The sequence below is a fragment of the Dryobates pubescens genome, chromosome Z (assembly GCF_014839835.1).
Source record: "Dryobates pubescens isolate bDryPub1 chromosome Z, bDryPub1.pri, whole genome shotgun sequence".
Classification (NCBI taxonomy): Eukaryota; Metazoa; Chordata; class Aves; order Piciformes; family Picidae; genus Dryobates; species Dryobates pubescens.
The window spans coordinates 27,708,110-27,733,979 of NC_071657.1; the positions used below are offsets into that span (position 1 = coordinate 27,708,110).

A 25,870-nucleotide genomic window follows, 5' to 3' on the forward strand; every position below is an offset into this window, starting at 1 on the left:
CCACCGGAAGTAGCGCTGCTCTCCTCTCGCCTCGCCGGGGCGCCAGGCAGAGGCAGCCCCGCAGCGGAGGGGGACGTCGGAGTCTTCGGTGGCGGGTGGGCTGGCGGCCGCGGTGCGGCGGGAGGGCGAGCGCGGCGCTGTCCTCTTCTGCGGCGAAGCGCGGCAGCCGCACGGCCTATCAGCGGGCCGCTGCTCGCCGCGCCCGGCGGCGGTTAGTTTGCCCGCCGGCCTTGTGAACGGATTCTGTAGAGCGGTGGGGCGTCCGGCGCCGAGACAGCGCCTTTTTTGGGAACGAGTGAACTGCAGGCAAGGCAGAGCTCGGAAGGGTCTGGCTATGCTGGCGGCAATGTCTGAAATTCAAGCGGGCATTCTGTTTAATTAGCTTCCCACGTATTTCCTCAACCCAGCCCGCTGAGCCTGGCGGTCTAGGCACTCGCTTGAGAACCAGTGGCATAGTGACGAGGTGAAGGGAAGCTTGGCCAATATTACTTGGTCGCAGTGTCTGTTGGTATAGGTTTCAAAGTTCGATTGATTTCCACCCCTCTTTATTTTTGTTCGTTGCCGGTGCCTGAGAGATCTCCTGGCATAGGGGCCTTTGTTTAAAGTTTCCCTGGCGGCTTTGAGCTTAAGAGCTCGTCAGTCTCGCAGCTGTCTCTTGCAAGATCTCTGACTAGATAAGGGGGGATTTAGCACTGCTGATATCTCGAAGGCAGGCTGACTGGCAGAGCGTGAAATTCCTCAGGGCTGCCCTGCGATTTATGAGGTTGTGAAAACACAAAAAATAGTTTGAAATAACTAGTCGGTGAAGTTTAAAACTTGTATTCCAGCCTGGTGTTGTTTCACACTGCTGTGGTGATCTTGATGTTGCCTTATGCTCGAGTCAGAGGAAATACACCCATTTGCACACATTGGTTGGATGTACTTTGTAAGAGTAATAGACCTGTGAATGGTTAGTTTCACAGTTGCCTTTTAAATTCTGCTTATAGAGCAGTGGGAGGACATGCATTTCTAGTAGTGCAATGTAACAAAAACTTTGTCTACATCTTTTGTTAAAAAGATTTCTTGACATTGTTTCACATTTAATTCCAGGTTGACAATATACACTTCATTATGGTTTTGTACTGCTAAAGCTTAGGTGTCTTAATTTTTCAGGTTTTATAGCCTACAAGCTAGTTGTAGAGAAACAGTCAAAAGCATTCTTTTAAAAGAATTTTTATTAGTGTGGGGGGTTTTTGGTTTTTTGTTTTTCCCCCTGGCTTTATGTGATGGCAACTGTTTAAATGAAAGTCTCCCTTTCTCACCTGATTCTTGAAAAGGAAAAAACCCTAATGAAACACTTCATGTCATTTGTGCATAATGTGCAGTCTCTGCTACAGATTTAAAGGTGCAATATCATGGTTGTGAAAGCTTCAATAGAAGATGATGATTCAGGATGGGAACTCGGTGTGCCTGACAAGATGGAAAAGAGTAATACAAGCTGGATAGATATAACTCAGGATTTTGAAGAAGCTTGTAGAGGTGAGTTGTACTGCTTGTGCTTAACATGGATTCAATCTCAGGGTGAAGGGACTGCATCAATTCAATGTTTCATGGCTGTCCTGCATTGAGCTAGAGCAGAACCAGTTCCCCATTGACTGATTCTACTCCTCAGTCAAGTCTCTTTAAGTGACTGCGCTTTCAAAAGTTAGTGGCATATTTTCATGTCTGCTTCTAGAAGAGCTAATGCTTGATGTTTATAGTTAACTACTAAGGATTGGTGTGCAGAGAGGGCCTTGGTTATACTTGCTTTAATAGAAACCAAGATCACTACTAACTGTTGTTTACCACACTAGCCTGCTATAACTGAAAAGGCATTAAATAAATTTTAAAAAAAAGGCATTTTAAGGGAGGAGCAGGCAGGACAACTTACCTAAAACTGTCCAACAAGATGCTGCATTCCGTGTATGTCATGTTCAGTGTAGAGCTGTGTGCTGGGTTGAGGCAGCCCCCTCTCTCCCCACCATGGGCAGGAATAAAACACTCAGACAAACGGATTGCAAAAGTGATGGAAGTTTAAATAGAAAGCAGTGAATGTTACAGAGAACCCAAAGCGCAGTGACAAAGAAAGATCCCAAAACAAACCCAGAGGTATCCCATTCCCACCTGAGGGTACACCCGAGACCCTCAGGGCTCCTTCTTCCCCCTCCCTCTGCTGGGCTAGTCTCAGCTGGCCAGGCCTGAGACTGCCCATCCCCCTGTGGCCTTGGGCCTAGCCAGGCCCAAAGCCAGCAGACATCTCCCCCAGTTACCGGCTGACGGAGGGGGAAGAAAAGAGAGCGTGCTAGACTCCGCACTGGATCTTATAGTGGTGCAAAGAATTATGGTAGGAAATAAACACAATTTCCTGTGTTCATCCCTCTGGGCTGGACTTCTGGACACAGGAAGTGAACACATCAGGGGGCACCCAGCTCAAACTGCAACGCGCCACCCCTTATTTCATACCATAATCTTTGCACCTAAACACATCATCAAATCAGAAATCTCCTGATGATATGTCCGGCGAAGTCCACATCTTCATCTGGGCATCCACTCAACCAGTCTCTCATTCAGGCTCAAGTGTCAGTCCATTCCAGTTCTTCTCCTCTCATCTAATGGAACCTCCCGCGATGCAGAGTTCACTCTTCTGCAGTGCAAGCTCTTCATGGATCCGTTGGACATCCTGGTCACCTGGAAAGAACCTCACAACTTCTCAACCAAACCTTCATTCCCATCTCGATCTACTCAGCGGCATATTTCCACCCCTGGGGCAAGCCAGTCAGAACAATCAGGCTCTGCTGCTTCTCCACCCCTCCAGGAAAATAGCACGCTGAGCCTCTCTCAACAGTGCACGGACCTATCCAAGCCCTGTGCTGACCGCTTTCAGCCGCGGCCCGAGGCTCCACAGACGCATGCCACAGGTACACCGCCCCTCCACTGGGCGTTCGCATACCGCAGATGTGGCAGCTCCAAGTACACAGCCCCACCCCGGGAGAGGGAGGGGCTGCTCCACAACCTGCTGAGAAGGAGGGAGGTGGAGCCAGGTGCTAGGCGCCATTTTCAGAACTCGTCCGAAAACGTCGGGGAAGAGAACAGGGCTGGCCCCACCGCCGCTCCGAGTGCACGGCCCGAGCCGCCGCCGCCGCTCCGAGCGCACGGCTCGGCCCTCAGCCGCCGCAGCCCGAGTGCACGGCCGGGGCCGCCGTCGCCGCCCCGGACGCACGGCCGGACCCGCCACCGCCGCAACCCGAGCCTACAGCAGGGCTCCAGCCACTTCTACCGCCGCGGTACAGAATCAAAATCACCTCCACCCCTCGGGCATTCAAACGGCTCCTCCAGAGAAAACCATAAACGCGTCCCCAGGGCCCTTGAGAACAGCTTTCGAACTGAGTTCCCGTTCGCCCTTCCTGGGTATCGGGAGCCGGGCTCGCCCGCTCCGCCGCGGCTGGCCCTACCCTGCAGCGAGAACGGACCCAACTTTGATCTGCTCGCCGCTGCCCCTTCCCCCACTTCACCCCCTGCCGCTTCTGCCGCTCCGCAGAGAGTAAAGGTGGAGGAGGGGCAGGTCCCGCATTCTTAAGCGAAGCCCCAGTTCCGATGGTTAAGAGCCACCCCTGCTTGAAATTGCCACCAAGCGTCCCCCGGCAATCCACGAGAACTCACACAATCGCCCCAACAACACCACTTTGAGCCCCAACTGTCAGAAAGCCAGAACGACGCCCAGAACTAAATTTAAACTTTGTCTTTTGCAATCCGATCTGCAGAATGCACAATAACAAACTCCTCCCCTGCCTGGCTCGCCAAGAATGTGGTGGGTTTAAAGGCAGACCCCCTCCCCACAGAAACCATCCTCTGCTACCAAGAATGTGCTGGGTTGAGGCAGCCCCCCCTCTCCCCACCACGGGCAGGAATAAAACACTTAAGACAAGCGGATTGCAAAAGTGATGAAAGGTTAAACGGAAAGCAGTGAAATGTTACAGAAAACCCAAAGCGCAGTGACAAAGAAAAGATCCCAAAGCAGACCCAGAGGCATCCCATTCCCACCTGAGGGTACACCTCAGGGCTCCTTCTTCCCCCTCCCTCTGCTGGGCTAGTCTCAGCTGGCCAGGCCTGAGACTGCCCATCCCCCTGTGGCCTTGGGCCTAGCCAGGCCCAAAGCCAGCAGACATCTCCCCCAGTTACCGGCTGACGGAGGGGGAAGAAAAGAGACAGTGCTAGACCCCGCACTGGATCTTATAGTGGTGCAAAGAATTATGGTAGGAAATACACACAATTTCCTGCGTCCATCCCGCTGGGATGGACTTCTGGACACAGGAAGTGAACACACGACGGGGGCACCCAGCTCAAACTGCAACAAGCTGAAGGATCACAAGGGTTAAGCCTTCTTCATGATGACCGGTGGCCAAAGAGGACTCTGCTCTTCTGCCTTTGATCTTGGGCATTCCTGAATCCACTTCGCACGTCCTGCTGAGTTCAGTCTGGGAACTTCAGGGTTGTCTTCCAACCCATAAGTCTCTCCTTTACTTCTTTTGCCTTTTCCTTCTGGTAAGGGAGAGGGGTTAATAGAGAGCATCTGTCATTCAGTCGTGGCTATCCTAGCCTCAGTCCATGATACCTGTATTTAAAGTAACTGTGACATAAAAAACCATAATTATGTAATCTAGAAGAGGAAGCAATGTGAGGTGGTTCTGATATTTTTAAAGTAATGGTGGTTTTTTTTTTTGCTTTATGCATTTTTGCATCTCCTTTTTTTCTTTGCAAAGATTTGTGTATCTCTCTTGCCATAAGGAAATTGCCTTCATCCATGCAGACTCAACACTGGTTTTCATATATATTTTTGAATCTATATGGTCCAGTTATTTATTAATTTAATTAGTCCATGCGTCATGTTTCATCTTTGAAGGAAGGCTGAGCTTCTGATGCTGTGCAGTCCATCCCAGTCATGGGAGGAAGCAGTCACTTCCACTTAAAACAGTACCGTTACTGGATATTAGTGCTAGTTTACTGTAGCAGTGACTTTATATTTTCAATTGCTTTTGTGATGGCATTAGGTGAAAATAAACACAAAACTGCAGCTGACCACACTCAATAGTACACAATGGTGCAAAAAAAATTCCTTATTCCATCAGTTAATTCCTGTGAATTAGTCATGTACCAAATCAGGTACTATTTGTGTACTCAATAAAGGCTGCATTAAAAGTACTGAGATAAAAATAAGGCTTTTAATAAATTTTACTAGAGGAAAATGAGCTATCTACATAAGGGAGCACAGAAAAGTGCTGCCCTACATTGCAGACTACACAGATACTGTTACTGGGAAATTCTAAAACCCCTTTAACTATTGGAATAATAGAAAGGAATGAAAAAAATAGTGTGAATAACTGGGGTTTCTTACCTTTCAATTTTGAAAGTACTTTGTAAATACAAGCAAATGAAGGTAGAATACAAATGTCTTCTTCCCACACCTTAATCCCATACAGTTCAGTGACTGTGCTGGACGAGTTGTGAGGTGATTGTAATTATTTGTCCTGTTCTATTCCTTTGTAGAACTGAAGTTAGGAGAACTGCTTCATGACAAGCTGTAAGTATGCATGTGGGATGACTCTGGTTTAGTGCAAATAGATTTGTGTTTACCAACAAACAAGGCATTCAGTATCAGCTAAGATTTTAAATAACCACTTTTTCTTTAAATAAAATTTAAATGTTCTGAATATAATTTGTCCTCAGCAGTATGTATATGGTGCACCTGTTTGATTGTAGAACATTTCTTGTTGTGCCATTATAATATTACATTTTCAGTTAATCAGTGTAGTATTGAGATTTATAGCACATCTTCTCAGTGGTGTTGACAATACTGAACCTACTCTATTTTATGTGGACATGTTTTTATGTAAAAATGCCAGAAAGACTTTAGGCTTTTAAATTTGCTTGCTTCAAATGTCACTAACAAGCTTAGAATAATCAGTCCCTATGCTTTAAGCTAGCTCTTAAATGGCATGCTAAACTGGAAACTAAGAGCTGTCGAGATTAGGAAAAATGTATTTCAAAAAAAGGCATGTACTAAAGCCTTGCTGAATTCATTGAAGAGTGACAGGAGATTAAAATATTGTAAAAATCAGTTACACAAATGCACTTGCATAAATGAAAAAATGCTTATTTAAGACTTAACAGCTTACAAAACAAGTATGCTGTTAAATGCAAACCTGCTTAAAACCTGTGTGTGTGACATCCTGTGTGAGGATGTCACCAAGTAGTTGTTCAGTAGAATTAAAGCATATTTTTGATGTATAATTTTACATGTGAGAACATTTCAGAGAAGTATGCTTTTCCGGATTATAATGTGCCCCATGCAGTCACCTTTCTAATACAGCAGAGGCTCGTGCAGCAGTTCCAATGAATATCATGTATACTGTACACCAGACTTCATTTGGCGGGGTTCTCTTGCAAGCTTTTATGCCCCAACCACCATCCTTGGTCATACGCCAGCTTACTTTTTTGTTTCCTTAACATGCCCTTGAAAACAAAGTTGCTATATTCAGTGTATAATATTGTCACTCTTTGTCATGTGTATTTCAGTTAGTTTGTGGGAGACATATCTTACTTGTCTTTTTGGATATAGCATAGTAAAGAATAGCTTATTCAGTTATGTTTTGTGATCTTTAAAAAGGTGATGTCACAAGTGTATAGAAACCAGCGTGCATAGATTTAGTAATGGGATATTTGGCTCAGGAGTGTTGTTCAGGTTTTAAAAAAAGGTTTAACAGTTTCTTTTAGGAATCTATTTTCTTTCTTACTTGTTGAGAAATCCTTAAATTCCTGAGCACCATGGTCTTTGAAGATGGGTAGTAATCTTCACATAAGTTCCCTTGTTGCCTATATATAGTCAGTATACAGTGTACTCAGTTTGACTTTTACATTGGCTTGTGAAGACTGTTTTGTATAAAAGGAATTACATTTAGAACAGTCTTTTTATTGGTATTCTTAGTTTTGGTCTTTTTGAAGCCATGTCTGCCATTGAAATGATGGATCCCAAGATGGATGCTGGGATGATTGGAAACCAAGTGAATAGAAAGGTTCTTAACTTCGAGCAAGCCATTAAGGTTTGTGTGACTTTTCTAGTTTTGCCTACACTCTCTGCAAAAGTATGATACAGTTTAATCAAATTGCAGTTAAGCACAATTGAGCATAATTGATATATTCAGTTTTTACTTAATGTTTTAATTATATTTTTTTTGTTAGTTAAGAAGTAGTTTGATATTTACCATTTTTGTTACCTGCATTATCACAATATATGTATATTATCAAAATTTCATTCTTCCAGTGAAAGGTACTGAGAAATTGTTGATACCTCAAATAAAACATTTCAGAAATGGTTTTGCAAGTGACCCCATGCTTCCCCCAAACGTGTCTTTTTATATGAAGGTGTATTGTTTAGTTCCACTTTAAGCTGAATGGAAACTAGCTTCCTTACAAAGGCTCGAAATGAGTACTTTATGAGACTATCCATTTATTAGCACTGAACAGAAGCTGGCTAATTTGACATCAACAACAGTAATGGTTAACTTTTATTGCATAGTTAATATAAATTGGTGGAGGAAAGTTGAAAGAGATTCTGTTATTTTGGAAAAAACAGTGCATTCATAGTGGAAGAAATATTTTTTGTCACTGGCTTTGTTTTGAATGGACTAAGACCTGTGTGAAATAATGTCTAAGTCATATGGAATGAATGCCAAATTGCATACACTGGACAGCTAAAATGAAAGAAGTAGGATTACTTCCTTGGTCCTGAACCTGAAGGCAGTAAAACTCTACAGGCGTCTGCAGTGTGAAAAGCAGTCTACGAAGAATGGGTCCTGCATATTAGTTTTTGTTACACATACTGCTTTGTGATTTAAGTGCTGATGGTTAACTGGTTTTAAACTTTTATTGGCTGCTCACAAATCAGAAAAAATACTTTAGCTTTCTCTTTGAATAACTTTATATTTGGTCAGTGTTCAATGCAATGATGGTTAAGCAGTTTTCTGGATTCTGAGGCATGTTATGAAGTGGATCATTGAAGCTAGTGGTATAAAAATACTCGTAAGTCTTAACTAAATTGTAATTTCCTTTTAGGCTGTACAAATAATAAGTTGTAATTTGCCTACAGCCTTCCACAGTCTTAGGATTTCTTCTTTCTTTGTTTTCTAAGGATGGCACCATTAAAATAAAGGATCTCACTTCACCTGAGTTGGTAGGAATAATGGATACATGTTTCTGTTGTTTGGTAAGCATTTCTCTGTTCTTAACATTAGATGGCTTTGCTTTCAAAATATAATCATTTAAAAAAAATAAACAACAAAAACCCCTAGTACTCAAGAAAAACTATTTACCAAGCAGGAAATGCATAATAATTTAGTGTATTTTAATTTCCATTTAGATATTTGCATTGGCTATTTTATTTTTATTCTTTAATATAAGCAATCATCTTGAAGAGAACTGTCAGGATTTTTGAATAATGTAATAAAAATTTTATTTGTTTTTTAAATGCATGATACCTTACTGCCTAATATTGGTATTCTGTTGTGTTTAAAAGTGAGTATACAGTAACCTACAGCACTCTGTTGGTTTTCTGTGTAGCCAGTATTGACTGAGCTTTCAGGGGCATTTTGAAGAAAGAAGGAAATGCTTAAATGCAGTTAGAAATTAAATAAATGAATTATTGGGGGGGTATTGTCTTTATTTCATCAGTGAATGAGCCAATTTATTTTATAATTACTCTTGACATCAATAGAATTACTTTTGAAATGTGTTTAAAACCAATGAGTTTAGTCCAGAAAGACACAATAATATAATTAGTCTTCTTCCCAACTACTTTGTTTGTTTGTCATTAGGACAGTGGTCCTAATAAAAATCTGTTTGTACCATGTTTCGTGCTGGTTTGAGGTAGAAATAATTGTTTAAAATAATGAAGCATGAAAGTAGGAGAAAGAGGGAATTGTGGGGAGAAGCTCTAAATTCTTTAAGAGAACTTGGGGAATATTGCCAAATTGGTTCATAGTTGCTTGCATTATTCATTTGGTATTTATATAAAGAAAGCTTATAAAACTGATGGTCTCTCAACTTCATGTCATGTCTAAGTCACAGAGACTAAACTTGAGATTTGTGGAATTCATTTATCCAACACCAGAATTTGATAGTGTTTTAGGGTTTACTCCCTGCCACAGCCAGCAGATGGACAATGGTTAAAGGCTGAGAGGCTTTCAGTTGTTCTTTTTTGCCAGAAGGGACTTTCTCAATGACTTGCTGAAGCACAGTGAGATGGAAAAAGAATGGAAATTTAAAAATGAACACTTAATTATAATGAGTAAAACATTTACTTTCCTTTTCCCTAGATAACATGGTTAGAGGGACATTCTTTGGCACAGACAGTGTTCACTTGCCTTTATATCCATAATCCAGACTTCATAGAAGATCCTGCTATGAAGGCTTTCGCTCTTGGGATCCTAAAAATCTGTGATATTGCCAGGGAAAAGGTTAACAAGGCAGCTGTTTTTGAGGAGGTACGTATTCCTCCTGTGGTTTAATATCTGATATACATAGGCTCCATAACACAAATGAAGCAGTATGTTAGAGACATTTATTCCTTTAATTCAGACATACTATAGGAGCAGCAGTACATCATCTCAGCGGTGTTAGAATTGATCTCTTTAAAATGAGGTTTTCTTCAGCAAAGGTGTTTCTGTATTTTGCTTGAGTATTGGAATCGTATAAAGGTGTTATTCAAGAGAAAATGCAAGTCTTGAGGATAATCATTTGAAGTCAGTTTTACTTGTGGTTTTCTTCCTGCTTAATTGTTCATTTTTCTACTGTAGATAACCATGATTGTCTTTTGTCGGAAATGTTTGTATGTCAATGGAATCGGCCTTGTTTTCCATGTTTTGAAGAGCAATTTTTCCTTTGAACTTAGACAATTCACTTCTTACTGATATATCTGAAATCTCTTAAATAGTGCTTTACATCTGTAGTTCTAATGCTTTGATAGGGTGACACTTTATGAAAATATGAATGGAATACTGTTATTAAGGACAAATATAGGCTGGGTGAGGAATAGCTCAAGAGCAGTCTTGAGGAGAAGGACTTGGGGGTATCAGTTGACAAAAAACTCAACACAAGCCAGCAACTTGCACTTGCAGCCCAGAAGGCCAGTCATGTCCTGGGCTGCATCAGCAGGATGACCAGTGGGATGAGAGAGTGATTTTTCCCCTTCTATTATGCCCTCATGAGACTCCATCTGGAGTACTGCATCCAGTTATGGTGCCCAGCATAAGGGTGACATAGAATTACTGGAGTGGGTCCACAGCAGGGCCATGAAGATGGTTGGAGGGATAGAGAACCTCCTCTGTGGGTACAGGCTGTGAGAGTTGGGGCTCATCAGCCTGGAGAAATGGAATGCTCTGGGGATACCCTATAGCAGCCTTTCAGAATATCAAAAGGGCCTACAAGAAAGCTGGGAAGGGACTTTTCACAAAGACTTGTAGTGCCAGGATGAGAAGGAATGGATTGAAGCTTGAGGTGGGCAGATTTAGATTAGATGTTAGGAAGAAATTCTCTCCAGTAGGGGGAGAGGTTGGCCAGGGAGGTTGTAGATGCCCCCTCCCTGCTGATGTTTATGGCCAGGTCGGATGAGGTCTTGAGCAGCCTGGTCTAGTGGAAGGTGTTCCTGCACATGGCAGGGGCATTGGAACCTAGATGGTCTTTAATGTCCCTTCCAAAGCAAACCATTCTGTGGATCTATGAAATATATGCAGAAAATAATTACCACCAAATTTGAGTAGAAAAGTCAGTATTCAGTTGTTCAGAATAAACCCAGACTTTCATAGAATAGAATAAACCAGGTTGGAAGAGACCTTCAAGATCATTGCATCCAACCTGTCAACCAATCCAGCCCACCTAAACAACTAAACCATGGCACCAAGCACCCTATCAAGTCTCCTTCTGAACACCTCCAATGATGGTGACTCCACCACCTGCCCAGGCAGCCCATTCCAATGGCCAATCACTCTCTCTGTATAGAACTTCTTCCTAACATCCAGACTAAACCTCCCCTGGTGCAGCCTGAGTCTGTGTCCTCTTGTTCTGGTGCTGGCTGCCTGGGAGAAGAGACCCACATCCCCCTGTCTACAACCTCCACTCAGGCAGTTGTAGAGAGCAATAAGGTCACCCCTGAGCCTCCTTCTCTCCAGGCTAAGCAACCCCAGCTCCCTCAGCCTCTCCTCATAGGGCTTGTGTTCCAAGCCCCTCACCAACTTTGTTGCCCTTCTCTGGACACATTCCAGCAAGTCAACATCCTTCCTAAACTGAGGGGCCCAGAACTGGACACAGTACTCGAGGTGTGGCCTAACCAGTGCAGCGTACAGGAGGAGAATGACCTCCCTGCTCCTGCTGACCACTCTGTTCCTGATACAGGCCAGGATGCCATTTGCCCTCCTTGCTGCCTGGGCACACTGCAGGCTCATGTTCAGCCTACCATGAACCAGTACCCCCAGGTCCCTCTCTGCCTGGCTGTTCTCCAGCCACTCTGACCCCAGCCTGTAGCACTGCATGCGGTTGCTGTGCCCAGTGTGCAGAACCTGGCACTTGGATGCGTTAAATCTCACGCCGTTGGATTCTGCCCATCTGTCCAGCCTGTCAAGGTTCCTCTGCAAAGCCTCTCTACTCTCCAGCAGATCAACTCCTGCCCCCAGCTTGGTGTCATCAGCAAATTTACTGGTGATGGACTCAATGCCCTCATCCAGATCATCAATAAAGATGTTAAAGAGCATGGGGCCCAGCACTGATCCCTGGGGGACACCACTAGTGACTGGCCGCCAGCTGGATGTGTGTGACCGTTTGACGCTGTGCCTTTAAGGAAGGGGCACACTGGCTAAATGTTTATAAAACATTTTGGTAGTCTAAACGAATTTCATTGGCCAAGGAGGTGGGAGGTGAGATTGGACCCAGGGGAGCTGGGAACTTTCTCTCAGTCTTCCTTCCTTCACTGTCCCTTTCGGCTGGATCTGCTTCTGGGATTCTGGCCAACTAAGATAAGAACTAACTCCCTGTGCATAGGGCTCCGTCTGCTGTACTAACTCCCCTTTCTTCTCGTCTTCTACCTCTTTGGGGGAGAAGGGAGGTAGGGGGGTGAAGGGGGCACAGGGGGAAGCCCCCTCTGTGGGGGGTCTGGTTTCTGGTTGAGTTAATTTGCTGTATATTCCTGTATATATTGTAAAATACCTGTGTTTGTTGTGTTACATATAATCTGTTTCCTTGTAAAATATACTCTCGTTTCTCCGACTGGGTTTAGCCGTGGTCTCTTTCTCAGTGGGGGAGGGAAAGCAGAGCCTTTCCTTTCAAACCACCACAATGTGGCACCATTCACCACCAATTAAACGTGCCACTACAACTATACCAAAACAAAAACTGCCTCCCCCAAAATCAAAATGTAAAGCCAAAGAAACAAAACCCACCAAAAAATTTAGAAAACAACCAAAACTGAAAGAACCAAAACCCAACTTGAAATTGTAACTAGTACTGTTTGCATTTCACTACATACTGTTTCTTTGATTTTTGTTGTTTTGTGGTTTTTTCTTTTTCTTAGGAAGATTTTCAGTCGATGACTTATGGATTTAAAATGGCCAACAGTGTGACAGATCTCAGAGTTACAGGTACATTTTGTGCTGCTTCTGTATCTGTCCATCACTCTTTTGAGCATGTTGGTTACTTTCAACCAAACTTAATGAACTGGTAGGAATCTTTCATGTTGATGTTTTCTGTGTTTTGGTTTTTTATATACATTTTATTACGGATTTTGGTGGCTTGTTTAAAAAGAGAAATCAAATTCTTTTTCCCTGATGTCTAAATAAGAGAAGTGCTATTAGATATGCCAACAAAATACCTAAGCTCATTGAGCTCATCCAGGACTGAGGACAATACAAGTCACTGGAATGTGCACATTTTGAATTCTCCTCCTCTGCTTCACAATTTGTTGTGTAAATGGATTGCTTTTGAAGCAAAAGCAAACTAGTAGTTCTAAAGCTGTGAAAAATACATAGAGTTATTAGGTTACATACATAAGTATATATTTTCATCTTTTGCACTGATTTGGATACGTACTTGAGCTTTCAGTAGACTAATTTTAAGATTATTTCTGAATACCTTAGTTTTGGATCAGTCTGTCTATACTTGGACTGTATATATCAGTTGTTGCAAGACAACCCTTCCATCCCTCACAAAACTATTTTTTTGTCCAGTGGCCATATAAAGCACTGCAAAACTTGCTTTCCCCATAAAACCTTTTCTGCCTTGAATGGTGTGAGTGTACCTAGGAATGCATTTCAGATTTTAGTTGTACTGTCACTTTTGCAGGTATGCTAAAAGACGTAGAAGATGACTTGCAAAGACGAGTAAAGGTATTTTTCTCATGTTTGTCCTGTAAATGATACTTAACATAGACTGGCAGGACTGTATTATGAAGGGTGTGGTGTGGATTCATGTTGTTAAATGGTGGGGTTTTTTTTTTAAGAACTGCCATAAAAGTTTGTGTGACGTGCTGGTGGTCTGCCTTCTAGCTAAAAATGCTGAAGTGTATGGGCTTTTTCTAAACACTTCTGTAGTTGCTTCACCTAGTAATAGGTGGAATCTTAATGTATAAGATAACACAAGGCTGAGGCATAGAAAGTGTGTGTATATATGCAGTGTGTGTGTGTGTGTATATATACACACACATATATAGTATACTATGTGATGTTAAAGAGATCATTTTATCTTCATTTACCACAGTTTAAAATGTTAGTACAATTTCCTTACCCGTTTGCTGAGTGGGCTTGGGTGCGTACTGCTATAGGGGAGTCTTGGACCATTCAAGTACTTAAACTATATGAAGAGGTTTTGAACTTGAAAACCGATTTTTAGGGTTATTTAATAAGGTAAAGGGATTTTATGAGTAGCTTCCTTTAACAATTTTTAATAAACTATTTTAAATTCCTTTGCCTTCCAGAGCACTCGAAGTCGTCAAGGAGAAGAGAGAGATCCAGAAGTTGAACTTGAAGTAATGAATTGGGGTTTTGTTTGTTTGCTTTCCCTCAATTTCATGGACTTGTGAATCATTAATCAGTTGATAACTGCTTGTGATAAATGTGTCACCAGTGTTGCTACTACTGTCATATCAGAGCTGCTCTAAACGTGGCCCTGAGCACATCCTAGACTAGTGGGTAGGTTTTAATGCTTGAAGGGGTGGAGTTCTGGGTGTGTTGCAACAGCAGAGTAGTGATGCTGCAGCAATTCTGCCGTTTATACACCTACCTGTCAAGAAAAAGCTATTACCAAAGTAGGTGGTCCTTATCCAGTACCTTTGTCCTTGGTTCTTTCCCAGCAGCTTTTACTGCTGGAAGCCTCACTGTCAAAGAAGGTAGGCAGCAAAGGTGAAAGCTGTGTAAATACTTACAGAAAAAGTTGTAATTGATCTAGCTGACATTGATTGATTTAGAGTATTTCTTCAGAAATTACTTTACATAGATCCCCAGTGAGAAGGAGAGGAAACTGGTTTAATTTGCATTTCTTTACCTGAGATTTGAATGGTATTTGTATAGGAGGTAGCTAGACAGCCAGTTACTGCGCTTTTACTGAAGTATCTTAATGTTTCTTGTGTTAGTGTTTTTCTGACAGCAGCACATATTTCTTCTATAATTTCTGGTACTTTTTTTCAGAATGGTAATAGGTTCCACATTTCTTAAGACCAGAGAGCACATATCAGTAAACCTATAGAAGATTTTAAATAAGTTTCAAGGTTTAATGCACATTGCTTAGTAACTTACAATATACTTCTATTACAGCATCAACAGTGTTTAGCTGTGTTCAGCAGAGTGAAGTTTACCAGAGTGCTACTGACTGTTCTCATAGCATTTACCAAAAAAGAGGTATGTTCATTGGTATTTCTGTGTTCTTACTGTGGTCCCATGAAATAGGCATTTTTCATCCTCTAAGTTCAGGTAGTTATACTGTAGATGTGAATAGGTGTTGATACAGGTAAAGCATTGACAGGGCCTTACAGTGACAACCGTTCAATTTTCATTCATTTTCACACCAGGAGGACTAGTACCTGGCATTCAGAGTATTCATTCTGGAATGCTTAAAGAAAAACATTTATGTGGCTTTTTTTATCTTCACAGAAATGAACTTTTCTAAAGCTAAGTCCCCTTCTGTGGAGTTACCTGACATTGGACAGTGTTTTGTCCATCTATGGAGAATAATTGCCTTTTTCTTCAGTGTGAAACTAAATTTGTATCTGGGTTTCTCGGGTGTGAGAAGAGGAATGCAGCAGCTTTCCATGCCATTTCCTTGCTTTTTTGAATAGAAGATTTCGTAATAGTTGAGGCAGGAAGAGGTAGAATCATATGTCACGTAAGACAAGTTTTGTTTGAATAGCTTTTTCTTTATACAAGGATAAACGTGTGTTGCATATCATTATTTCCATTTTCATGAAGGAATAAAGTTTATTGCTTAAATTATATGGAGTCTTTCCTGCATGTTTTATTGTTTAACCTGCATACCATAAAGTTCAAAAGACTTAGGTTAAATTGAATGTCAGGAGCAAATATCACTGTGAAATACCAGAGTTGAGGACAATGTGACTGAATGGTTGAAAGTCATTGCATTCTGTGTAACAATTAGTTGTATCAGAAATCAAATTCTGACATAGAAGTTGATAGCACTGATGAACGACCAAAATCTGTGTCATTTGCTGTAAGTTAATGATCTATGCTAAATCAGATTGTCTCAGTGTCACTGCAGTCTATTTACTTTCAAGTAATTTACATCATGGACTATTTTGATTCTTTTAGTAGATTTGTGGATGCTATAGTATGTCAACATATATACTATGGAGAGCTACAAATCTTTTTCAGCTTTTTACCTCTTCAGGATGTTCTAAATATCTTGGTTTTTTTCTATAAAAAGGCAAGTTTCAGTCTGACTTCATTTCAATTATTTGAAGTTCCACCAGGAAGATTTTGAATTTCAGAGAGCTGTTTTGCTAACAGATTTAGATTCACAGGATAATTCAGCATATTAGCAGGTCATGAATCAAGATTTCTGATGGGTATGTGGTATATTTTAAGGTTATAGATAGGTTGCATTTTGCCTATATTCTCAAGAATTCCGTGTTTTCTAATGATAGTTTGTTGGTTTTTTTCCTTTGCAGTTCTGCCTCACTTGGCAGAAGAGTTTTGTTGGGTTTTTTTGCCTTCCCCTCACCCCATTGTCCACAATCAAAAGTAGAGGACTTGCACATACAGCTTACTAGGCTTCCAGCTCTAATTATTGTTAAGGCTTATCTTAGGCAGCAAGAAGTACGGTGTTAAATGTATGTATAGATATATAGAACATTTTATTGCACAAAAATGTTGGCTATTTTGTTTCAAGAATAGGTGGCGTACAAAATCAGAATCCTAGTAGCATTTCAATACTAGTATTAATCCTATTGTCAAAATAGGTTGGTTCATAATATGAGTAACCCTTCCCTGCCTTTCAGATGAGTGCAGTTGCAGAAGCTCAGAAACTAATGACTCAGGCAGCTGATTTGCTTTCTGCCATCCACAATTCATTGCATCATGGTATCCAGGCACAGAATGATACCACTAAAGGAGGTGTGTATCAAATGTTGCCGTTTTTAACTCTTTCTTTACTACACTGTCTTGATAAACTTACATGCAGATACTGTTTTTTTTAAAAAAAACACTATTTGTGTTGAAGTAATAATACTCATTATGCAAGCTGTTACAGATTTGCATAGCTTAACCTTGATTTTATTCCACAATGGTTCTTCTGACAGCAATACTGTCACTTCAAAGACAGAGATAATGTCAACTTTAATTGCATTGCACTTCAAATCAGTGAATAAACTGTTTTAAAATAGGGAACACCACCTGGCTATCAGCACAGGTTTGTACTGAGCTGCTGAGGGTTGGTTGGTTTTAGGTTTTTTTAATAGTAATCATTGTCTCAGCTGGGTGATTAGTGCCTCTGGAATTTAACTGTCAGTTACAAAGTTCATTTTGGCTAATTGATTTATTTGGTATTGTACTTCCAAGTTTGCAGTTCTGAAAACACAGCTGATGTGCAGCTTTTCTCTCTATTTCCTTTCATTAGATCATCCTATTATGATGGGCTTCGAGCCTCTTGTTAATCAGAGGTTGCTGCCACCTACTTTCCCTCGATACGCAAAAATAATTAAAAGGGAAGAAATGGTCAATTATTTTTCCAAACTAATAGACCGAATAAAGACTGTATGTGAAGTAGTGAACTTAACTAATCTCCACTGTATACTGGTAAGCACAAATATTTCTTACTTACAGCCAAAAATAAGATATTAAAATATAACTTTCAAAAAATCATCTTGTAACATGTGCTTTTGCTCACTGGAGAAAAAAGTGAGCTGTTTGTATAAATCTGATGTGTCTTATTATTGTGTACCATTTCATATCTTTCGTGGTACTTGATATTTGTCTTTTTAACAAAGATCTTTTCTCCTCTCAAACGTCTCATTTTTCTTTTAAGTAATTATGCATCTTAGTAGTGAAGTCTAAGCAAGTTAATTTCCTTGTAACTCATTCTTCAGTTGAACAGCTGCATCTGCAGCAGCAGGAGAACATAATTCCTTGCTATATTCCTGATTATTATTTTTCTCCACATAAACTAAGCAGTATTCTGCATATGCCTTGAACACAACAGAGCACTAAAATGCTTTTTTAAGCATTAAATTCTGAATAGGCATAAAGTTAAGCATCTTTTTATGTTCTTCCCCAAGTGTTAAAGTGATGTTATTTTCAGTGATTGCCTGCATTTGCTAGAAGAAACTGAAATTCTGAATGATTTAGACCATACACACCTTCAGTGACTGAGAAAAGTGCCACAGTTACATCAGTTCAAAGATCAAGCAAAAATTTCTTGTCCTCCCAGTTTTCCTATTAATTAAAGCAGTGTTTGCATCTGGTATCAGTTAAACATCGCACTTTTATTACATACATGGTTCAGTTATGTTGTGATCTTAACAGTTTCAGTATCTTCTGTACTGTCATACTTGTAGTTGTTGCATCCAAAGAAGAAAATTCTGAAACCTTTTGGTTTTGTTAAATAGTTGCAGGGGAAAAAATAGATTTCAGCATCATAAGTTCTGTTTTGTTCAAATTATTCATGGTTTATTGTATGTTGCATAAGCTATGCTATGTGTATGTATGTGTACAAAATAGACACCATTGTGTAAATACACCTATATATATATATATAAAAGTGCAAATGCATGTGCATAAAATTCTCTCTATTTATATGTATTTGACACATTAACCTGACTGAATTGTCCTTTTTTTTTTTATTTTTTACATAAATCAGGATTTTTTCTGTGAGTTTAGTGAGCAATCACCATGTGTTCTTTCAAGATCCCTGTTACAGGCAAGTCTTAATCTGTCTTTGAATAAAATACTTTTGCATTCGTTATAAATATAAATTCATCTTCCTATTTCAAATGTGTAAATTATTTGCATCTCATTTAGTAATTTAAGCATCTCCAGAAATGTATTTTACTACATCGGTATTAAGTATATGGAAGCTTATGTTCTGATCAATTTTTTTTTTAAATCATTTTAAAATATTTAGGTGATATTGGTACATGCCAATGAAAACTGCCATAGAGCTGTACACACATTTTTATGTTCTCCCTTTGTTGTCTCAGTCTAGGGCTGGTGTTTGTGTTCACCCTCCCTGTTTGGACTGTTTTGTGTATATGCTACCTCTGCTGCTACCACAATAAAACTGATGGTTAGGGCAGAACAGGCTGCTACCTTTCTTCTCACAGTTTTAATTGCTTTGAAAGGATGTTGTATATTCTTTAACTTGGAGTAAAATATACTTATAGGAGGTTTTGCTTTCAGCAGGGTGTAATTATATTTGATCTGCATAGAGCTGATGGAAAGTAACTACTGGCAAGCAAAACGTTTCCATAGTCTGTGTGTTCTGACTTTCCACTACATGTGTTTGTGCAATCCCTGTGGGTGCTGGCCTGCAGAGGTTTTTCTCCAAATGCTGGAAAACCATGTAAGAAAGGGACACAGCACTCATGTAGGGAGGTGGAAGGAGCACATCAGACATGACCTGATGTTGACCACAAAAGTAGTAGTATCTGTAGGAGTAGGAAAAAAGTCTGCAGATTAGTCAGAAGATTCACTGTTATCTGTGTCCAGGAAAACCACATGACCTGTTTTGTGTTAATCATGAGAAAAGTCTGTCTGATTAACCATCTTTAGAGTCCAGGAAACAAAATACATTTTCATGCATTGTTTTCTGCAAGAACTGTATTCTGTGTCTTGGGAATACCACAGAAGTGGCAGATCTCAGTACACCTTTATCTATGAATTCTTAAAGCAATCTTAAAAGTTTCTGATAATAAGTACTGCAAGAGCTTTCTATTAGTAAGTTCTAAAGCATTACCTTTAACTTCAAACGTGTTTCTAAAAGCACGCTTTCACTTTCAGACAACTTTCCTGGTAGATAACAAGAAGGTGTTTGGCACTCATCTCATGCAAGACATGGTGAAAGATGCTTTAAGGTCTTTTGTCAGTCCTCCAGTACTTTCTCCAAAGTAAGTGGAACTTAGTTTACATGTTTGATGGAAAAAATATTTCTGCTTAAAAAAGAAAGAGCAGATGTAAAAATAACAGGCTTCTTTGTATTTATTAGTGCTTGTGTATGAAGGAGGCATTTGCTACTGCTGCACATTTTTCTCTCCTTTTTTTTGTGTGTGTGGGGTCTTATGTGGATATTTCCCTTTTAGGTGTTGCCTGTATAATAATCACCAGGCGAAGGACTACATTGATTCCTTTGTGACACATTGTGTTCGGGTAAGCTTTCATTCCAGTTGCAATATGCTCGTGTGTGTTACGAGCACTTGTAAAAGTTGCTTATGTTTGAAAGGGAGACCAGTGCTCTTAGGCACTTGACATTAAGGCAAAGGTGCAGAAGTTGGCCATCTTAAGATGGTAACACTTAAAAAAACCCAGTATACTTACTGCTGTTTGTTTCCTGTGTTGTGTTTCCAGACCTTTCACTGACATTTCACATTGTTAGAAAACTGCACCTAATACCTCTTTGCAGGGTTTTTTCATGTCATAAACAAAATGCATACACTAGTAAAAGCAATATTATTTTTACATTATCTCCTGTGCAAAAATTTTAAAAGTTGTTTTAAAAGATTCAGTTACTGAATGCAGCACAATGAAAATCTAAGAAAAACACATAGAAACACAAAGTCATTTGGGTTAGAAAAGGCATTTAAAATCACTGAGTCCAACCATTAATGTAGCACTGCCAGGTCCACCATTAAACCAGTTTCCTAAGCATTACATCTACATGCCATCTAAATACCTCCAGGGATAGTGACCTAATCACTTCCCTAGGCAACCTATTCCAATGCTTGACAACCTTTTTGGTGAATAAATTTTTCCTAATAGCCAGTCTAAACCTTCCCAGGCACACTGTGAGACCGTTTTATCTTGTTCCTGTGAGAAGAGACTGATACCCAGCTTACTGTAGCCTCTTTTGGGGAAGTTACAGAGAAAGTAAGGGCTCCCCTCAGCCTTCTTTTCTTACAATCATAGAATTATTAAGGCTGGAAAAGACCTTTAAGATCATCAAATCCAACCAAAACACAACTCCATGACCATGAAACTATATCCCAAAGCACCACGTCCACACACCTCTTCAACACCTCAAGCAACGATGACTCCACCATCTCCCAAAGCCTCACCACTCTCTCAGTAAATACATTTTTCCTAATGTCCAATTTAAACCTCCTGTGGCACAACTCTAAACCCATTTCCTCTCATCCTGTGGCTAGTCAGTTGGGAGAAGAGACCAATGCCAGCCTCCTTTCAGGTAGCTGTAGAGAGATGAGGTCTCCCTTAGCCACTTCTCCAGACTATACAACCCCAGCTCCCTTGGCTGCTTCTTGTATAACATGTCCTTCAGACCCCTCATCAGGCTTGTTGCTGTTCTATGGACACACCCCAGGATTTCAGTGTCTTTCTTGTACTGTGATGCCCTGAACTGAGCCCAGTACTCAAGCTGTGGTCTCATCAGGGGCACAATCACTTCCTTACTCCTGTTGGACACACCGGTTTTGATACAGGCCAGGATGCCATTGGCCTTCTGAGCATGCTGCTGACTCATGTTCAGCTGGTCATCACCAGCATGCCCCCCACTTTTCCACAAGGCTGCTTTGCAGCCACTCTTCCCCAAGCTTGTATTGCCTGGGGTTGTAGTGACCGAAGTGCAGGACCTGGCAATTGGTCTTGTTAAGTCTCACCCCATTGGCCTTAAGTCATTGATTTAACCTGTCCAGGCCTCTCTGCAGTGTGTTCTTACCCTCAAGTAGATGAGTTTTGTGTCATCTGCAAACTTGCTGAGGATGCGTTTGATTCCCTCATCCAAATCATGATAACGATGTTAGACAGAAATGGCTCCAGTACCAAGCCCGGGGGGATACTGCTCATGACCAGCTGCCAGCTGGATTGAACTCTGTTTACCACAGCTCTTTGGACCTGGCTGTCTAGCCCATTCTCTGTCCAGCAAACAGCACATCTGTCTGCCATGGGCCACAAGCTTCTTGAGGAGAATGCTGTGGGAAAGAGTGTCACAGGCTTTACTGAAGTCCACAGCCTTTCCCTCATCCCTGAGGAGAGCCACCTGGTCATAGAAGGAGGTGAGGTTGGTCACACAGGACCTGCCTTTCATGAACCTGTGCTGGCTGGGCCTAATCCCACCATTAGTTGCTGTGTGAGCTCACTCAGGATGCACCACTCTTTAATCTTCCCCAGTACCATGGTCAGGCAGACAAGCCATAGTTCTGCAGGTTCTCCCCTTGGCCCTTTTTGTAGATCAGTATCCCATAGACTTGAGTGTCTGGGTGGTATGACACGTCATTTACTGATTTCTTCAGGATTATGGGAAGTTGATGCTGTTCTCCATCCCTGTCAGGAGGTTGGATACCCTGAGGATAGTAGGTCTCAGCATTAAAGACGGAGGCAAAGAAGGCATTAAGTACCTCAGCCTTTTCTTCATCATAGAACAGTTCTGGTTGAAAAAGACCCTTGAGATCATCAGGTCCAACCACTAACCCTAATGTACCAAGTTCACCACTAAATCATGTCTCTAAAGTGCCACATCTAAACAGCCGTTAAACACATCCAGGGATGGTGAATCAGCCACCTCCTTGGGCAGCCTGTTCCAATGCTTGATTGCTCTATCAGTGGAAATTTTTTCCCTAGTGTCCAGCCTAAACCTACTCCGGTGCAGTTTGAGGCCTTCCCCTCTTGTTCTATCACTAGTGACCTGTGATAAGACACCAGTGCCTACTTCTTCATATTGTTCTTTCTGTAGCTGTAGATGGTAATAAGATGTCCCCTCATCCTCCTTTCCCTCAAATTAAACAGTCCCAGTTCCCTCAGCTTCTCTTCATAAGGCTTATTCTCTAGGCCCTTCACCAGTGTAGTTCCTCTTCTTTGCACTCACTCCAGCACCTCAATGTCGTGTACAGAGGTGCCCAAAACTGAGCACAATACTTGAGGTGTGGCCTCAGCAATGCTTAGTACAGGGGGACAATCACTTCCCTGCTCCTACTGGTCACACACCCCTGCATCTAATACAGGGTGGACATTCTCCATGGCTTTCTTTTTGTGGCTAATGTATTTGTAAAAGAACTTTCTTGTTACCCCTCATGGCAGTGACTAGGTTGAGTTCTAGCTGGGCTTTTGCCTTTCTGGTGTTCTTTCTGCATGACCTAACTAGATCTCTGTACTTGAGTTCTTCCATGTCCCTTCTGAAGAGCTTATAGCCATTCATGACAGTACTCCAGTGTCGAGAGTTATCACATCACGGTTCTATGATAGCAAGTGTGTCATAACCGTCCTGTTGCATAACAGCTTCCAACTCCTCCTGTTTGCTATGTGCATTGGTGTGGAGACACTTCAGCTAGGTTGCCAGTGTCCATAGCATGCCTTAGGGCAATGGGTTGAAGGTCCTTGCTGTCACCCCATCCCCCCAACCTTTATGTATTGTCCTGCCACTTGTTACAGATAATCCTGATACTATTATGCTCCTCTCCCTTTGCATCTAGTTTGAAGCCCTGTCAATCAGCCCAGTCTCTTGGACAAATACCCTCTTCTCCCTTTAAGAAAGGTGTCTCCCAGATTAAACAACTGCAGTTCCCCCATCCACTTGTAAGCCTTCAGTTCTAGATCCCTCACCAGTTGCCTTTCATTGGGCACACTCCAGCAGCAAAATGCTCTCGTAGTGAGAGGCCCGAAACTGAACACTCTACTTGAGGTAGGATCTCCCCTGTGCCAAGTGCAGGGGCACAATCACTTCCGTAGTCCTACTGGCCATGTTATTTCTGATACAGGCCACAATGCCGTTTGCCTTCTTGGGGGCCATGGCATGTGAATTTAGGCATAAGAAATATCTCTTAATCCATGCATTCTGTTCAGATTCCTAAAAGCTGCTTGCTCAATCTCATGTTGAGTTCAGAAGTACAGAGAAACGGGCTCTTGCATGACGCCAGAGAGCTTGCTTGCCTCCGAGCTTGCACTCTGCAGGGAGCATAAAACAGGTACCTAAATAGTCATCATAGTATTTCTCTTGTAGTTTCAGAGTTGTTTTGAACATTTAAAACTACACTTGGTTTCTTTCAGCCATTCTGCAGTCTGATTCAAATCCATGGACACAACAGAGCTCGTCAGAGAGATAAACTGGGTCACATTCTTGAGGAATTTGCCACCCTCCAGGATGAGGTACTGTCCTAGGCAGCAGGCCAGAAAGCTTTTCTTGCCAAGTATATTTGTACAACAATGTGTGATGTGGTATTATATTCTAGATTAATGAAGTAGCTCCTCCATTTGTCCTAAAATCTTTAGGACAAGGATTCCTAAAATGCAGCCTAGGAAGTCTGTAGGGTTCATCCAAAGACTTTCTGTTAGATCTGTTGAACAAGGTATTACATTTTGTTATGATTAACTTTGTCCAAACAAGTAGACTTCAGGGAAAACTGCTATGCTGTCTGTAATTTAGTGATAATTCCACCACCTGTAGGCTCTATCCTGCTTGTAACTGTCTGTCTGCAGTATGCAACTAGGGAGAGATGGGTGAACTATGCTTCCTGGATTCCTTTGAAAATGTAGTGGTTTAGCCTTTCAGATGTAAATTGCAAAACATTGTTCAGTTCTTGTGGGGATTTTTTTCTGGCAGAACTTGGATTGTGTTGCAGTCAAACCTTCTTTCTCCTCTGTTACTGTGCTCTCTTTTTCAATAGGCAGAGAAAGTAGATGCAGCACTCCATAGCATGCTACTGAAGCAGGAACCACAAAGACAACATTTGGCTTGCTTGGGTACCTGGGTCCTATATCATAACCTTCGTATTATGATACAGTATCTTCTAAGTGGTTTTGAGTTGGAACTGTATAGTATGCACGAATACTACTACATATATTGGTAAGAGGATACTTTATTGAAAGCTGTTGGAGGAGGGATACTCCCACAGCTATAATTGCAAACATCTAAAGGAGAGGCTTCAGTGATGAGATCTTGTTTTTATTTCTTAAATCCTGCTCAAGCTCTTTCAGCACAGTATTTAGTGTACCTATCCATAAAATTACAAGTACCAAAAAAATCTGTTGGGTCTTTTTTCTGATTGTGCAAAATAGTGTACTCTTTTCTTTTCTGAAATAGTAATATGCTCTCTATTTAGTTTTTAAAAACAGTGTCTTCCAGTGACAGTGAAAGAAACATAAAGCCAATTTTGACAGACAAGAAAATGCAGGAGAAAAGACATTTTCTTTGTTCTGTTTTGTCTTTGTAGTACCAACATCAACAGTCTTGTTTAAAAAAAAAAATCAACATTTTTAGAGTTTTCTTTTATGACTGGGGCCTACAAGAACACTGGGGAGGGACTTCTCGAGATCTCAGTTAGTGATAGGACTAGGAGAAATGGAATGAAGCTGGAGGTGGGGAGATTCAGGCTGGATGTGAGGGGGAAGTTATTCCCCATGAGAGTGGTGAAGCCCTGGGTTGTCCAGGGAGTTGTATGGGGTGCCGTCCCTGGAGGTGTTTAAGGCCAGGCTGGATGAGGCTCTGGCCGGCCTGATCTAGTGTGGGGTGTCCCTGCCCATGGCAGGAGGGTTGGAACTAGATGATCCTTATGGTCCCTTCCAACCCTGACTGATACTGTGATACTATGACTGTAATCTGAAAGTTTACTAGGTAAACATTAGCATCATCTTCTGTGAGCATACTTAAAGTAGCAACTGCCTTTAATGAAAATGCTTGTGCTATATGGAGTCAGAGTACTTCTCATTTCTCCACTTCTGTTCACGTTATTTGTCATGGTCCAAAAGATAAATTATTTTAGGTGGTTCATTTCTGATCCAGCATTTAGAGGTCTGATGTTGAACCTTCCTATGTTGAAGTGCTTACATACTTTGGTGTTTTGTCGTTGGTTGGTTTTGTTTTGGTTTGTTTCTTTTTATGTTTTTTCCTAGAAGGCTACCAATAAGCTCCCCTCAGGTAAGCCTTTTTTGGGAGGGATTAGGTAGGTTCAAAATGTCCTGAACTTCAGTCCACCGATTGTATTTCTGTGGTGTTTCGTAAGTTAGATTAAGCACCAGAAGATGGCAATATTTTTTAAGTAATACCAAGTTTCCTATAAGACAGTGTTTTTCACCTTCCTGTATTTCCTCCAGCAATTTCAATAACTCTCTTAATTGGAACAGTCATCTCATCTGCTTTATGCCATTCCTGT

General features: G+C 41.3%; 1 protein-coding gene across 1 annotated transcript in view; it reads left to right on the plus strand.

Annotated features, from left to right (window-relative positions):
* Positions 1–1,366: 1,366 nt before the first annotated feature.
* Positions 1,367–25,870, plus strand: part of NAA35 (N-alpha-acetyltransferase 35, NatC auxiliary subunit) — a 32,648-nt gene continuing 8,144 nt past the window's right edge. Inside the window, exons 1-16 of the mRNA XM_009907769.2 lie at positions 1,367–1,518; positions 5,563–5,596; positions 7,001–7,115; positions 8,204–8,278; positions 9,387–9,554; positions 12,632–12,698; positions 13,399–13,442; positions 14,030–14,080; positions 14,865–14,948; positions 16,562–16,676; positions 17,179–17,357; positions 18,418–18,477; positions 19,557–19,663; positions 19,856–19,922; positions 23,769–23,867; positions 24,386–24,564. Of these exons, the coding sequence (XP_009906071.1) occupies positions 1,395–1,518; positions 5,563–5,596; positions 7,001–7,115; positions 8,204–8,278; positions 9,387–9,554; positions 12,632–12,698; positions 13,399–13,442; positions 14,030–14,080; positions 14,865–14,948; positions 16,562–16,676; positions 17,179–17,357; positions 18,418–18,477; positions 19,557–19,663; positions 19,856–19,922; positions 23,769–23,867; positions 24,386–24,564 (1,568 nt within the window). The 5' untranslated portion in view covers positions 1,367–1,394. The remainder of the gene's footprint in view (positions 1,519–5,562; positions 5,597–7,000; positions 7,116–8,203; positions 8,279–9,386; positions 9,555–12,631; positions 12,699–13,398; positions 13,443–14,029; positions 14,081–14,864; positions 14,949–16,561; positions 16,677–17,178; positions 17,358–18,417; positions 18,478–19,556; positions 19,664–19,855; positions 19,923–23,768; positions 23,868–24,385; positions 24,565–25,870) is intronic.